Source organism: Caloenas nicobarica, chromosome 7 (assembly GCF_036013445.1).
Source record: "Caloenas nicobarica isolate bCalNic1 chromosome 7, bCalNic1.hap1, whole genome shotgun sequence".
Taxonomy (NCBI): domain Eukaryota; kingdom Metazoa; phylum Chordata; class Aves; order Columbiformes; family Columbidae; genus Caloenas; species Caloenas nicobarica.
Window position 1 is genome coordinate 21,543,960 of NC_088251.1, and position 15,786 is coordinate 21,559,745.

Sequence of the window (15,786 nt, forward strand, 5' to 3'; positions counted from 1 at the left end):
CATTCATCTTGGAACTCAGTACAGATTCCATTAGATTTATCTGAGTTACTTTTCCATAAAGAAACTTTTTTTTTTCCTATATTTTGTGTGCACAAGAGTCCAAGTGCTTCCTTTGATAGATGAGGTTTTGACAATAAAACTCCAGCTAAGGTCTAGGAAGGTGAAGGAAAATGTAATACTACAAAATTCTTTTTAAATGGTCCATGAGATCTCACTTTTCTACAAGCCATCTTACCTGCACTCGTTTGTTTTTCCATAAGATACTGTAAGCCTCAAGAGAAAAGGGCAGGGGCCAATGATTAGTAACTAAAGTGATTATACTAAAACATGAGCTCATTCTAGATGCAGCATGGAACTGGTCAGCACACCAAGTAGCGTTCAAGACACAAAAGCATGCAGAGAGAACGCAGTCCATGATCCAAGTCCTGGAGACACTGCTGCAGTCTAGTCATCTCCCCTACCTGCCTGCACTGCAACAGCTAATGAAGGTTACCTGGGGAAACGTATTTATGTATCTTAGGCAACTACGAACATAATCCACCCCTTTGGGTTCCTCCTGATTCCCACGGTGGAACCCAATTTTTAGCTACAACGCTTTCTACTACAAAGGGAAACATTTCTTAGTCTTTTCTTCTGTGTAACTGTATAAATCTGTGAGTTTCCAGCCACTGTCTTTCCAAACTATCCTGACCACAGACACAGGACAAAGGAATGTCAAACACATCTCTAAATGTTCTGTTCAGCTCCTTTTCCACCAAACAGCATTAAGGGCAGACAAGAACTAAAGTTACCTTAACTTTATGAACCAACACAGCAAACTGAGAAGGGTCCCATCTAAGTTAGTTTCTCAGGGTTTCTATGATCAGTCTAAAAAAACCAATCTGCAGGCCTAAAATATTTGTTTATGAGTATTTTCTAGAGGAACTAGCAGGGGCTAACACATTTCATAATTCAGTTCAGCCCCACTCATCCCACATTAGCAAATACTGTGCTGAGAACTGTATTTCATTTCAGAAGAAACATGGCCAAAGATGTTGAAAATGTACAGCAAGCTCCTTCAAAAAAGCTTTAGAGAACACTGAACTCTGTGATCGTGTACCAGGTAACAGAACTCAGAGAATCACCTTGAGTAGAACTGTCTAAGGCCTGTTGGGTCAAGAGACTCCTCAGGTATGCTGCTACACCTACCACCAAGATCAACAGCCTTCAGAGCCTTGAGCCTTCAGAGAGCAATCTACATTTTTGATGTTTCTTCAGGTTTTCACTGTCACAGAGGACTCGAATCTTGCCCACGCCCTCCCACTCCCTTCCTTCAGAGGATGCCGTGATGGTGTCTTAGGTGGCACTGACCAAGACACTGAATGTGGCAGCAGAACAAGGGTCTCTCCCTCCCAAGCCTGCCCCAGCTGCAGCCACAACACTGCAAAGCAATCGCTGCATGCATCGTCCCCCAAAGCCATGCTGTGTCAAATGAGTGGAGGGAGATTTGCTGCACACAACAAAACTACCTCTCAGGTGGTTTTTGCAAGAGAAGGAAGAGGGGAGTAAGGTTAAAAAGGGAGAAGGGAGAGAGAGACCTTCAGGTTCTTAAAGAGCAATACTCTCTCTAATTGGTTCAGGGCTTTGGGCTGTTCCCCACTACTTAGCTCCAGTTTGTTGAGGAGACATGAAGAGATCTGTGAAAGATAGGCAAATGCATGGTTTAAACAAAGCAAAATAAACCCAAGGAGAATAACCTGGCAGAGTGCAAGGTTGCAGGGCAGACTCCTGGCATGCACAGCAAAGGGACAGTACAAGGTAACTGCACAGATCAAGACACAAGTTAGAGCATCACTTAACCGAGCTGGAAGCAGCCATCACTTGATAAGAGTAGCTCTTCTAAATTCAAATTCACCTTCACGTTACACCTTCTCTACATAGACTAGACCATGAAAAAGTCTGATAATCTGCAGTACATTAGCCTTCCTTAGTCCAACTTACCATCATCACAAATCTTGCCACTTTTCTCCCACAGCAAGGGAAACAAGCAATCATTAAGTTACTACACAAGAACAAAAGCCCCAAGCTAGTTTCAGATTCCCACAAGTAAGCAGTCTCTCAAAACACTGCTAGACTAGCTCTGAAATGTACATTTATTCAATGTTGCTACTTTTCTCAACTCATTAAAAATAAAAACAGAGTGGAAGTTATAGAGTTATAAACAGTATATTCAGTGTATGTTCCGAGGTGGTTATTTCTTCTCTAGCACTCTTTTTCCTATCCTGTTACTCTCAAAAGTAGAATCCTGTATCTTTATTGACATTCTTTATAAGGAGTATAAAGAATACAGGTATATATAGAAGTATATATGGAATTCCTCAAGTGGACCTCCCTACACCTAAGAAATTATGGCATTAAAATAACATAAATGGGACCTTATGTGATCATGTCAGCTGCTAAAAACCTCACTGTATAGAGGGAGGTGGTTATGTTGAACAAACCCAGACCTTCCACCCTGAGAAAATTGTGTATTTAGGGAAAGGGAGAAAAGGAATAGTCTACTTTGTTTTGGCTTCTAATAGAGATGGCATTGCCCATGTGAACTGAGGTTTTTGCTTGAGAGTGCCGCACCCCGCACCCCTTCTAGAAGCCACCAAAGCTTTTTCTGCAATAGCTCAATTTCATAATGCTTTCATGCTGTTTCACCAGCCTCAAAATGTTTCCTTTCTACATAAGGTGAACTGGACAAATACATGCCAAGAAGTCAGTATTAGACCTGCAGTGAATTAAGGAAGATGAGAAAGAAGCTGGAGAAAGAGCAGAAGACAGCAAATGATCAGAAGATGTTAATATCGGGTCCCACAACTTGCTGGGTGTTCTAGTCCACAGCAGCTGACGGCTGTTCCCAGAATCCAGACTGACTCACTTAGGCAGCAGTACCATCAACAAGATTCACTACTGGACTATGTGGGTTTAATCCCACAGAATTAATGAAGCTATGTCCATCTATGCGGTTAAACATGCTCTTTCAGTGAGCTGGGGACTTGCAGGAATGACAAAACACAAGTTTGAACACGAACACCACAGGGGTGAGCACGAGCCCAAGACGAGCAGAATAGCCACCACAGTGCTGAGTCTTACCTTCTTCATGTTCGTTCCCATGTAGCTTTTAGGCTCCTCTTTAAACTGAGGCAACCTGAAAGACAAAGGACAAGCAAAAATACATACACTTTCCTGGGTTAAGAAAAAGGGGAAAAAAAATACACTGGTCTTTCCAGTCATGCTGCAGATACTAGAAAACCAAAATTAGGTTTTCTCCACAAAAACAGACGTTCTTAGTTTCTCTTCCTGCCAAAATCTGCTGAGGGAAAAACAAACAAACAAACAAGTACAGACGAGAGGTGCTCTGCATGCTATTACTCCTAATAGCAGTTTTGCTATACTGAGTTTAATTGTTAATGGTCATGTAAGTACAGTTTCTTTACTTCAGTGTATGTTTTCAGCAGTGGACTAATTAGATTGGTTCAGAACAGGTTTCTCTGATGCTGCTAAAAACAGCTGCTAAGCTACAGTGTCATCCATGTGTACATGTTATTACTAGTCATGGCAACCCTTTTCATGAACTTTGTAGAAACCCCAGTAGTTATCCGCTATTCTGCACCACATAAATACAACTATAGTACACAGTGGGCCTAAGTTTAAGGTGAATGCTTTGAGCTAAGCAATCCCTGTCTCAGGCGGAGGTAAACAGCTCTCACCTGCACTACCAAGTAACAAATGCGTACAGCTCTGCAACTCCACACACCCTGCTCTCCCTTCTGTTCCTTTACTACACTTCTGTCTTTGCTTGCTGAAGGGATAAAAGCCTTCCAGCATAGCTTTAGCTGTTTCTTTTTCTGGAAAGCAAGATGGCCAAACCACCCCTGCAGTTGCTGTCTTTGCCTTGCTTCTATATCCCAGTGTCCAAGGGCACAAATGGTGGTGCTGTCTCCAAGCCTTATCAAGGACAGAGGAGAGGATACACAATAAGTAATGAATATGCATTAAGTAAAATTCACATATGCATTTGGAGAAAAAGCAATGTGATCTCTACTCTTTGGAGAGATTGATTCTGACTCTGCCCCACATTTATCCAGTGCACTGCATGACACAGGGTGGACAGAGGGAGAAAACAAAACAAACACCCAAAAAACCCCCAAACACCAAAAAACAACCAAGAATCCACTGGAACTGAGTGTGACAATGGGAAAAAATATCATGAGAGCTGTGTTTAACAAGCTGTCAGTTTTACTACAGTCCTTTCCTATTAGAAGTATTTCTGTATCTGCACGTTTCCTTTTTACAATACCCAGAGAAAGTCTATGATTACTTCACTATCTGGTGAAACAGTTTGTAGTTGAATAACTTACTTGAGTTTAAAAAAAGTAATCTTAATTACCTGAAGGGTGCTGAAAAGGGCAGAACATTTGTCCAAGACATATGATCTCAAGAGTTTAAAATTCTCTTTGATATGTGAGGTCAAAGCTCTCGGCTTGAAATCAACATGTGACCATTCAACACCATTTCTATTCTCTCTCCTGAAGAGAGCTATATTTTTCAGAGATTTTTTTTTTTGCCTTTTTTTTTTTTTTTTTTTTGCTTTTTTTTGGAGTGAAGTTTGCATTCTCTGTCCTCGAACTGGTTCCCTCTCCAAAAGCTCTTCATTACTTGGCTGTCCATCTCTCCCAAAAGGACACCTTAAACCAGGCAACCTTCCCTGCCTCTGTCTCCCCACAGTCTGACAGGGTCAGCCTAAGAGAAGAGTGCCAAATCCTTCATCCCCTTCCACCTCTAAATAATGACCACTTTGGATGATTTTTCTGAGGGCCCCTAAGTGGGAGCATAGAATCCTTCTGTCCTTAGAGGGCCATCTTGGCAATGCTGAGGCAAACACAAGCAGGTTTACCTTGTGAAGAGCAGCTGCACCATGTCGACCAGAGTGTGCTCTGCAGATTTTCTCAATAACTCTGCGAAGACAAAAACAAATAACACAGGTGTCATTACTCAGTGTGATATTATCAAGAGGCTTCTTCAAGCAGACTCCCCTCCTAGCCTTGTTTACAGAGATTACAGCAAATTTATTAAAACCAGCTCCAACACCGCATTACTGCAAATGGGCACGTAATCACAAGGTGGCGCCCCAAAGCTGGAGAAAAAGAGCAGTCAGAAGTTGTACAGTGAACTGACAACTTTTCCATGAAGTTGTAGCAAGACACAATAATATAAAACTCAGCAGCTTTCCACAGCTGCATGTTCTACAACAGATCTAGTTAATGCTGAGGAAACTCAATAATTTCCTAACTACAGAAGTATGAACAAACCTACCGCTGAGTCTCATTTCAAAGCATATTCGGAAACAGGACTGCATGATCTCACACACAGATTCATTGGTGAGGTGGGCTCCCACTGGAGTGAGCAGCAGGGTCCTCAAAACCTGCAAAGAACAGCACACAGTCCCATAGTACAATGACGCACGCATTTCGAAGAGAATGTTGGCTTCCTTCAGAAGGACTGCCATGAGCAGAACACCGAAGGGTTTTCCAGGGGTCATTTCAAACTGAATGCTGTGCTCAAGAAACAGACAGATTAGGAGACAAGAATGACCTCCCAACCCACTTCTGAAAGAGACCTGATATACTGCATGCTACCCGATATTTAAATTCGGTAACTAGCTATCTGCTTAAAACGACATAGACTGAAGACGTGTACAGTTCATAGGTTTGTCTCTGCAAAGAATTTTTCTCAAAAAAAAGTTCGAGAGCTCCATATGCTTCATTTACCCCTCACCAGCACAGACCAAGCAAAAGATGGGCTTATCAACACTACCACATTATCAGGCCCTTAATTTAAAAATAATTTCATTTAAGCTTTTAATTATTTTCATTTGAAAAAGATTTTACCACAGGTATATGAGCCATCTGTTTAAAAATAAAGTCTGTCACTAAGCTCCTACAGAGTCAAAACATTGCTCCCTCCTCCTCATCTCCATGTAACAGGATATGTTCCACAACGGGCAGCAACCATTATGGTAATTGCCATGTCTCTCCACTTACCTGTAGGATTTTCATCAGGACAACCTCATCGCTCGCATGATCCGTGCCCACAAATCGGGCATGAGTGACAGCATCGGCCATGTTCTCCATCCCCTCCGCTGTGCCTTCATGGCTGGGATCTGAGTAACACAACAAAAATACATGACAGGGAAAGGCTGCCTACAGCCTGCCACCTCTGTGGGGAGACATCTACACAGAGATACTTTGTTGCCATCTGCTTCCTGAATTTGTGTGACTGGAGTGAGTTGACCCTACAAGACCAAAACACCTCCCGGTGACAGAAAGAGTTTAAAACTGGGAGCTTCAGAAAGACTTTATCAAGAGTCTATTTACATTTGCTAAAAGATGTTACCTAACAAAGAAAAGAATTACAATTCAGTTGTTACTGGCTCCATATTTTTTTATATCTTAATTTGTAAGACTATGTTCCCTACAATACAGCACAATCAGCTGTTAAAAGCATTCAGTTGCTCCCTGGGAATGAAGGGAAAATAGCTCTTAAATATAGGGAACCTCGAATTTACTCCCAAGAGGAGAAAATGCCAAACAGGTTCCACTAGATTGAGGAGGAAAAATTGGCTCTTGTTCTACATCCCTCCCAAGGGATAGGGGCTGGGGATGGAATGGACCGGTAGCTTTCCCCAGAGACAACAGCAGACAGACACTATCACAGTTTAGATATCAGAGTTGCAGGCCTCCCGCTTCAATCATTCATCAGGCTCCTTCTCTCAGTTTCAGTCTTCTGTAGCTACAAACAATGGTGCAGTTGAGAGAATGTTTAGGATGAGATTGTTGCTAGTAACCGTATCTTGTGCCACATTACAGTGGCTTCGGAAAAGCTGCCTCCGGCTTTGATTTCATTCTCACTTAAACAATACGGCACTGGGCAAGAATCTTGTTACCTTCCTAGCTAAACAGTCATTAGGAAAGAAAAGGGACAACCTAAACACTAGTTAATACCTCATTAATTGGCAATGGGGCCTCTTGAACTCCAGCAAAAATGAAGCCAATAGAGGAACTGAGTAAGACCTTGTACACTTTGCAGAGAAGCTTTGCAGACTCCCTGTTTGACTCCAGCTGTGTTCACACCTCGGAAGGGCTAAGCCCTAGGCATTAAAGCAAGCTGCCCATGTTGTGGTCCAAAGAGAGCAGCCTCCACCGTGCTGTGGGGATTCTGAGGGGCTGCAGGACAAGAAACTTCTCATAGCTGCACAACTGAAATGGCATCTGTGCACTTCAGAATCCCATAAATCTGCATAGGAACAGCACTTCTCCTTTGCCATCTCTTACACACCCCTAATAAGAGCAGAGCTTGCCCACTTCTGGCATAGTTGTCTCACCTCTCCCCCACTAAAAAAAAATCTTGCACAGTTGAGACTGAGTTCCTCTCCTAGTTTGCTACTCAAATCTCATTGAGCTATCAGAAGCTATCAAGGAGTCTGTTCTAAGACCAATCGGTCATTTTTCTTTTTTTTACTTGCTTCAGCAGCAGCACTCAAGAGGATACCAAACTCTGATACTGAGAAGCGTAAGATAAGAGGCCTGGCAGTCAAAGGCAGTTCTCTGTGTACCTTTGATAATGGCTTATAATCCAGTTAGAAGATACCACTCTTCTACCAGAGGCAATAAAATCAGCCATCTGTTAGTACCCTGTGCACTCTTATTCACAAATGGAAATAATGGCTTAAACCACTGATCGTCATGTACGGTCATTCTAAATTGCCTCAATCAATCAATCAATCAGGTGAAGATCAGTGGTGTTACACTGCCAGCATCTATGATAGCATTACTGTTAAGAACAACAACTACAACGGGAAGCACCTAAGTGGCATCAAGAGGAAAAAGCCACTTGCTGCAGAAAAGGCTCCCACAGGCAGAACACACATTCACTTCACTGTCACCTCTTTGAATAGATGTGAGTTGCTGTAGGCTTAGGAATACATTTAGCCATAGTTATGGATAAATAGTCTGTGTGAAAAGAAAATGCCAGCAAGTTGTGCATATGGTTCTGCAACAGATGTATGACTACTGCTTTGCTGTTCTAGCCCCTATCTTCAACAGTAACAAACACACCACTCTCCCAGCACACATCACGCCTGACTACTTCAGCCCTGGCTCCCTGGAACAGCTCTACAGTTCAGGTCAATTTATAAAGCCCCTTGAGTTCAATTAAAAGCACAGATACTTTTGCTTTGTAGAAACAAGATACAGAAAAGATCAACTTCTCTCTTTGTTCCCTTGTGAGAAAACAGTACAAAAAGATGTGCCAATACCTGCTCAGAATCACTAAAAAAAAAAAAAAAAAAAAAAAAAAAAAAAAGTTTGTGTGAAGCAAAATATCAGTTTGAAAATTGTCACCTAGAATGCAAAGATCTGGAGACCTCATCTAGACTTACACATTTCATATGGGGTGTACTCTCCAAACAGGAAGGCAAAAGAACAAGCAGAAAACAGAAAATCCATGCTCCCAATGATCAGGGAAAACTAGAAGCCTGCTCAGTAACACCTTTAATGGAATAAAAAGAAAAAAAAAAAATCACCAAGGAGACAGAGAAGGTAAAGGGGAGCTCCCCTAACAGCAAGTCTTCCCACTGGAAGCTAAGCAACAGCTGCACACTTAGAGATATGTTGTTTTCAGAAACACTAGGCAAAGTTAACTTTAGAAACAGAGCCAGAAGCTGCTGTGGACACACTGTGGTAACAAAAAGAGCTTACACCTTTTCTGGGAAAAAAAAAAATACAATTCCGAAATTCAGCCACTAGTCTTCCTACAGCTAAGGTTTGAGTGCATCAAAAAGGCTGACAGCTAGCTAGTGCAAAACTGCTGAGTTAGGAAATAACTGATCGGAGGGATAAAAGTCAATGGGAGTGTAATGTGGTCACACAGTTTTTTTGTGCTTAGAAATTATTAGGTAATAATACATCAGCTATAACTCTTACACCAGTAGTACCTCAGAACAGAGGATAATCTCTGTAAGGCTAACTATTATTACCAAAACACATAGGCTGCATATCAAGTCATTTTATCTAACTGATCTGTGATTGCACACCAGACCATTAGTGAACTGCTGCACCCAACAATCTCAGAGCAGATCTTTGCAATTCAGATTACTGGAGATCAGAAGTCTCGAAAGATACTCAAGAATTATTCTTTTCTAACTGGTTTTAAAACATACCCCTCAGCAATACTAGTCTGAAAAGTAGAGAGATAACCACCTGCTGATGTGTGACATAGTAAGAAAAACAGTGAGATGGCACGAGGACTAGCAACAAAATGTTTTGGAAATAGGAAAAGAAAGCAGTTTTAAGCAAAGATTATTATCAGAGGGCTTTGGCCCTTTCAGTGACCACTGGTTTTTGACCCAGTGTGTAGAGCAAAAGCCATCTACTCACCAGATACAGTTAATTACCCTTTTGAAAAAAGGGTTGGTTTCATATGTCAATTATGCATCCCCAAAATGCACCACAAATGTCATCCACACTGAAACTTCCCCACTGTGGTTATGCCAGAGCCCTTCCTTCCTTGTTCCATACAAATAAAACAGATTCATATATTAAGGACAGTTTTAAGCTTTTCCTGTATTTAGGCAAACAGTCTTTAGACTACCTTTAGTTTTATATTACAAAGAGAAATATAAGACCAGAAAGCTTTAATTTAACAACACAACCCTAGCCAGATGTTCAGTCAGCACCACTAATCCCAGCCTCACTGGTATCTGGAGCAGCACAAAGGACAAGGCCGCTGCGAATGTCACCTGAGGCAGCAACAGAGGTCTTAGATTACAGGTTCTGCTCCACAACAAAAGCCAGGCAGAGGGTCTTTTCCACTGCCTACTACAAAAGCACAAGCCTATCAACAGTTACTCCTTGCTGGAGTGACCCAATTAATATTCTAAATAACAGGTAGCTAGAGAAAAGCTACAAATTCTTAACCACGTTTTTTCCTGTTTCTGCCTCAAATCAAGTATTTGTAGGTAGTTGCCTATGCAGACATCTGCCTGGACACGTGATACCAGCCTGATGTTCTGATCCCACTCAGACCGTACAAGCACAGAAGAGTCCATCCCTCATTCTATGTTACAACTAACATATTTTGCATTATTGCTTAGTCCTTCTTTATTTCTTTATTGTCCTATGAAGTAACATCAATATTGCATCATTTTAGGTATTTTTTGCCATTTAATTGTATCAAATACTGCCCACTAATTGCTGTCCTGATACACTAAATTTCCACCAAATTCTTAATTTTATTTTTCCTCTAGGTCTCCATTTTTGCTCATTTTAATTTTGGGCTTTTCCCACAAAACTGGTCTGCATCTACACCAAGCCCTTTCTTTAACTTCCCTCATGCTAACTCCAAAGGACAAAATACTTAAAACAACACTGTCAAAGACTAGAAGCTTTGGCTCCATTTTCAGCCATTGCTGTAGTGCTGTGAAAGACCAGCACATGCAATATTAAGGAACTGCAGATGCCTATTTCCCCACATTAATGACAATTTGCATATTTCCCCAGTCGCCTCATTGAGACTGCAAGCATGTATCCTGGCCAAAGACATGTCTCAAGGAGATGCATTTGGCTGACATTTTGGTAAATCCCAGGAAGCCACATAACATACCTATTAGTGCGTATGAGAGGAACTTATTCACAGAGGTGAGGGCCAATCCAGTTATGGGGCCTGTAGTGTCTTCAGAACGGATTACTTCCAGGAAAGGCCGAAGGAAGATGTTTGGTTCAATTTCCGATAGCTCTGTTAAAATAAAAATAATTTTAAAAAGACATTAACTTAGACTTGATTCATTAGGATTCATTTTCTCGTTAGGAATCTACAGCAAGCATAATCTCAGAGGAAAGAGGCCTGCAAAGGCTTAGTTTCAGAAGGCTGGTGGGAAGGTCAAGGTTGTTTTTAAATATATATACACACACATATAGGTATAGGTATATATTTTTAAAACCAATGGTTTGTGAAGTTTCACTTTCTTATGCAAATGAAATGATCTTCATAATAGCCTTCTGGAACCTTCTACAACAAATCCTATTGTAAAGGCACTCTGTGAACACCACAGAGCCACTGCTGCCTAAATTCACACTTCATTGGCAGATACGGTTGCATTTTCCCGGCATTTCTGGAATTGTGTGATCACATGAACTGGAACCTGCCCCACCTTCTGCCACTCCTGTAACATCCAACTACACATATAGCCTCATACTAACCACACGCATAGTACAGACATACAACCAGGTTAGTTGCACCTCTTGCAGTGCTCTGCCTGAATACAAATTGCATTTTTGCAACACTGTAAGTTTGCTTGGTGAAGACAGGAAAAACCCACAAGACAAGCAAATTTTAAAACTCTTCTGTCTCGTCAGAACACCTGTAAAAGCTTCTCAGCCAAAGAAGAAAAGAGGACACTCCTCTCTACTTGCTGCTTCAGACAGCAAGTGTCCTCTAAAGCTGCAATACGAGAAGGCAGATGCACTGAGCTGTTGAGCTAGATAAAGAACAACTAACAAGCTTCCTAAACTTTTCAAGATGATTGATGGAAGCTTTGGAAATGAAAAAGAATTAGAGAAAAGAATAGCCAGAACTAGGGAAAGGGAAAGTGACTTAAAAAAAAAAAAAAAAAAAAGACAACACAAGCAATCAATGTAAGAGGAGTCCTGAGGAGGATTTAGGAGAAAAAAACATTAAAAAGCAGGTGAAGGCAACCACAATACAGACAGTGCACAGGCAAGGAGTATATTAAAAGTAACTTCGATAGTCCTGAGACCAGAAATATTTAAGTACAAACACTTGGCTCAACTTGCTGAAACCTCCATTTTATTTCTAATAAAAGTTAACAAGTCTAACAGCTAATAGCGTCAGAGGAACACTGGCATTTATATTCTTGGTGATCCAATATTGCACTTCTGTGTCATATGAGCTTCTTTGAGGTGGGGGAGAAAAAAGCCTGTAACTCCTGAATCCTTAGACAAGGTGCTGCTTTTCTATCTACCAGCAAAACTCAATTATTTTACTTTAAAAAAAAAAAAATTCAAACTCTCCTGATTCCAAGATAAATGAAATTCCATTTTATCATAGTTTCTGTTGAAAAGACTTAAGTATCAAAGTAAAAGCCCTACTAGAAAGCACGTTAAGATAACTGCGACAAATTATGGTGAGGAAGAATAATGCAGGGGGGGTTGTTTTAAATAGTTAAAACCATAGAGAACAAAGTGCAATGGTTTTGCTGTTAACTAAAACAAAACGGCAATTAAAAAAATGGAACTTTGGGAATCATTACGCAGTCTCTTACCCTTCAGTCACCAGTTCAAATCAGGCCAACACCACTAACTTGTGAGAGGTTAAAAGGAACGTGATGATTAAATCTTTTTGGCTTAAGAATAACTCCCCCAACTTGTCAGATAATATCCTAGTGTGACATTACAATTGTGTCAACTCTCAGTAGCTCATGGAAATGCAGGGGATCATAATACATGCTTTCATCAATGTTTATTTAAGTGTGCTTTATAGAGCACTTGTCTGGTTACAAGCACTTGGACAACATTAAATATAGTAAGACTACAAGGGATCAACACTCAAACTCTTCTTCCCCAAAACTGATCCTTTCTACAGAACAGTCAGCACCCAATCAATCCATCATAATTCTGTCAATTCCTCCAGGCTCCTTCAATTCAGCGAGCCCCAGGATGGAAAAGATGCACCTTGATGAATAAGAAAAACGGGACTTCAGCAGATGTACATAAGGGCATGGTAGAATGAGATGATAAAGACTTGCTAGCAGAAGATACATAGGATATCACATTCTCCATTAATTGATTTTCAAGACAAAAAATAGACATTATCTTTACAAGAGTGGGGGCATTTTGGTTTTTTCTTTCAATTAAGCTGTGAATCTTGATGTGGTTAAATATTAGATTCCCCTGCAGTCTGAAATTCCCAACTTACATGAAAATCACAAAATGGCTTGCCATAATCAGGATTTAACTTGGGCACACACTGTTGATGATACAGCAACTCTGGCCAGCATCCGTGATATTCAGAGACTCTAGCTTTTATGGTAACACAGCATTTTACATTAAGCTCTCTGAAACTGACTGCGTATGCTGTAAAACTGTTTCAGACTGGGTAGTTGGCACTGTGTATTGAAAAAAAAACCCCAAAAAATATATTAAACAAGAAGAGAGTACTTTTAGTGCAAGACAACTACTAAAGGACTACCGTCTGAAAGATCTATATTTCAGTAAAATATCAATCACACTGCTAATTGTCTGCATCTGAGGAGTATTTACTTGATTACTACAATGAGCTCTTCCTACCAGCAGTATCTGCAGGTATTGAGGACTTACAGGGGTCACCAGCTGCTTTTTCAAAGCAGAACTCAATCTCAGTAGTAGTGCTTGCTTCAATAGAAAGACTGGGAACATAGAAAACTGCTCATGCCATAGCTATTCTTGCTATGTCCAGTCTTGAAGCAGATCACTCTCACTGGCTGAAATACCAGTTCAGCATCTGAAAGTGGCACTAAAGCTACTTGGAAGCTTTTAACCAAGTAAAAATTTTGCAAACAAGTCAGTAAGCCAAAGATCAATCCTTTTAACTCAATCCTGTTGAGCTCAGTTAAGTTAGTTCAGAAGGTCTCACCCTGAAAGGTTTTCATAGCCTTATGAACTGAATATGGTGGTGTCCAGAACCAACCTGCTGGCCCTTTCAGATCAATTACTACAAGTGCAGTAGGAACTGAATAACGCTCTTTCCACAATGCTTTGGTAAAGCAGGACCATAGTCCTTAAAGGGAATTGTTCTGCCCAGCAACTTAAAACTTTATGAAAGAGACACTACATAAAGTCTTGATCTTTTATTGGCACCTAACTGTAAAAGCAACGCTATGCTCTCCCAAAAACATCCAGAGAACCTCAGAAAGGGCAGTAAAATCAATTATAACTTTAATAATTCCTTTGCCAAAACAAAGGCTATATATAGTAAATATTGAGTGTTTGGAAGTACATACTTGAACTTTTATAAAAGCTTTCCAAAAGAAAGCAGCTTTAATTTTTCAGCTCTCTGGTTCTTGCTCTGCCAGATTCAGGTTCAGGCATTACAACTGAGGAAACCATAACCAGTTAGAGATTGAGAATTGCTGATAGAGATGTTTCTTTAAGTTTATTTCCTAGAAAGAGACATTTCTTAATGTTTTAATGAGAAAACACAGGATGGTTCTCTGCTTACATAACTACTTTCAACTCTGGGGTAAAAACCAAACAAACCAACCAACCAACCCACCAGCCCTGTAAGTATGACCTCAGCCTAGGGTATTACAAGAGGAAAAACTGAAAAGGTGTCCACAAGTAGATCAAAATTTCTCTAGGGATTCCTACAAGCAGCCTTCCTTTTCAATCTACTCAAAGTTAGGGAAAATAATAGTAAAACATGATACAGTCTTAAATGAAGAACCTGGGCTGCTTTGGGGACCAGCTGGAATGCACTTCCCATTCTTTTCACACAGGTCCCAACACAGGTTTCGACAAAATTTTGGGGAAGGAAACAGAGACCAGCACCAGCACCACACCCAGAAATGCTCAGCTAGCCCCAAGCAGTGTGCATGGAGATTGAGAAGGGGGGAAAGAATCTCTTCAGGCTGGCGATTTTAATATGACGGAGGAATTCCTTTGAGACCACAGTGCTTTCCTTCATTCATCCTATGGATTATTTGCATTTAGACGCACGTCTATAAAGCTATTTAAACAACTAATTCGTGTTTAAGCACTTAACTCCCATTTCAGCAATCCCATCCAGCCATTCTGGCACTTCAGCAAACAAGCTGCATCAGATCTCCAGCATCCCCTCTCTCCTGAAGTAGAGGAGCAGGTCCCCCTTGGAAGAGGTTTCTTACTGTTAGCACACTGTTGGCACATTCCTGATCTAAAACGCTCACGTAAGCTGCTTTCTCTGGCAGTTCAACTCTTCACTCCTGAATGACTCTTATCAGGATCGGCTATGCGTTCCGAATCAGAGTAAATGAATGAGAAAAAATTGTTTATGACAAGTTATTTCAACATAATTTGTCCCCAGGACAGGCAACTGCAACGCGAACCACATGACCTGGACTCCTCTCATGCAGCAGCTGTTGGCCTTTGCCGACCAGCCTGCAGAAGGGCTGTCTGGGTTGTATCCCACGCACCTCTCCAATGCAGACAAGCTCAGACAAGAGCAATGCTTCACGCATGTGCTAGTACCTTCCCTGCTTATGCACTGAACTGTACAACAAACGGGCATCTCTTTTCTTCTTGAGGTGAGAAAAATACAAAGATAACACTGTAACAGAGCAGAAATCCAGTCCCTTCAGGACTCCTGCCTAGGAGCTACATGAGTTTATGCCACAGAAAACTGAGGTACCAGCAAGCACTTCCTGGCTCACCCTCAGAAACATTCTGCAAACACTGCCCTTCTGGCCCACATGACCTTATACGTGCTTTATTCTCAGTTCACCCACCAAACACCAAAACATTTTGTCTTTCACTGAAGGGTGAGAAGTCCCTCTAGTCTCTCAACAAATTACAGAGAAGAAAAGTTACAAGGCAAAAGGACAAAATTATACTTGCTTTTTAAAACCATCTAAAAGGACTAAATAGCCATAATCTTCAGATTTTCAAGACCATTTCTGAACTCTTAGCTGCTAAAGTAAGTACTGGCTTCATCTTACCCAGATCAAAA

General features: G+C 41.0%; 1 protein-coding gene across 7 annotated transcripts in view; it reads right to left on the reverse strand.

The window, feature by feature from the left end:
- Window positions 1-15,786, reverse strand: part of GBF1 (golgi brefeldin A resistant guanine nucleotide exchange factor 1) — a 106,310-nt gene that overhangs the window by 34,985 nt on the left and 55,539 nt on the right. For 3 of the 7 annotated variants that reach the window (XM_065638456.1, XM_065638454.1, XM_065638453.1), the window contains exons 4-9: window positions 10,690-10,821; window positions 6,072-6,190; window positions 5,344-5,452; window positions 4,925-4,985; window positions 3,121-3,175; window positions 1,578-1,676 (exon numbers count right to left, since the gene is read on the reverse strand). In XM_065638456.1, coding sequence (XP_065494528.1) covers window positions 1,578-1,676; window positions 3,121-3,175; window positions 4,925-4,985; window positions 5,344-5,452; window positions 6,072-6,190; window positions 10,690-10,821 — 575 coding nt within the window. Of the gene's footprint in view, window positions 1-235; window positions 272-1,577; window positions 1,677-3,120; window positions 3,176-4,924; window positions 4,986-5,343; window positions 5,453-6,071; window positions 6,191-10,689; window positions 10,822-15,786 lie in introns of all 7 variants that reach the window. The other 4 variants (XM_065638460.1, XM_065638457.1, XM_065638459.1 and 1 more) reach the window with 3 other exon arrangements.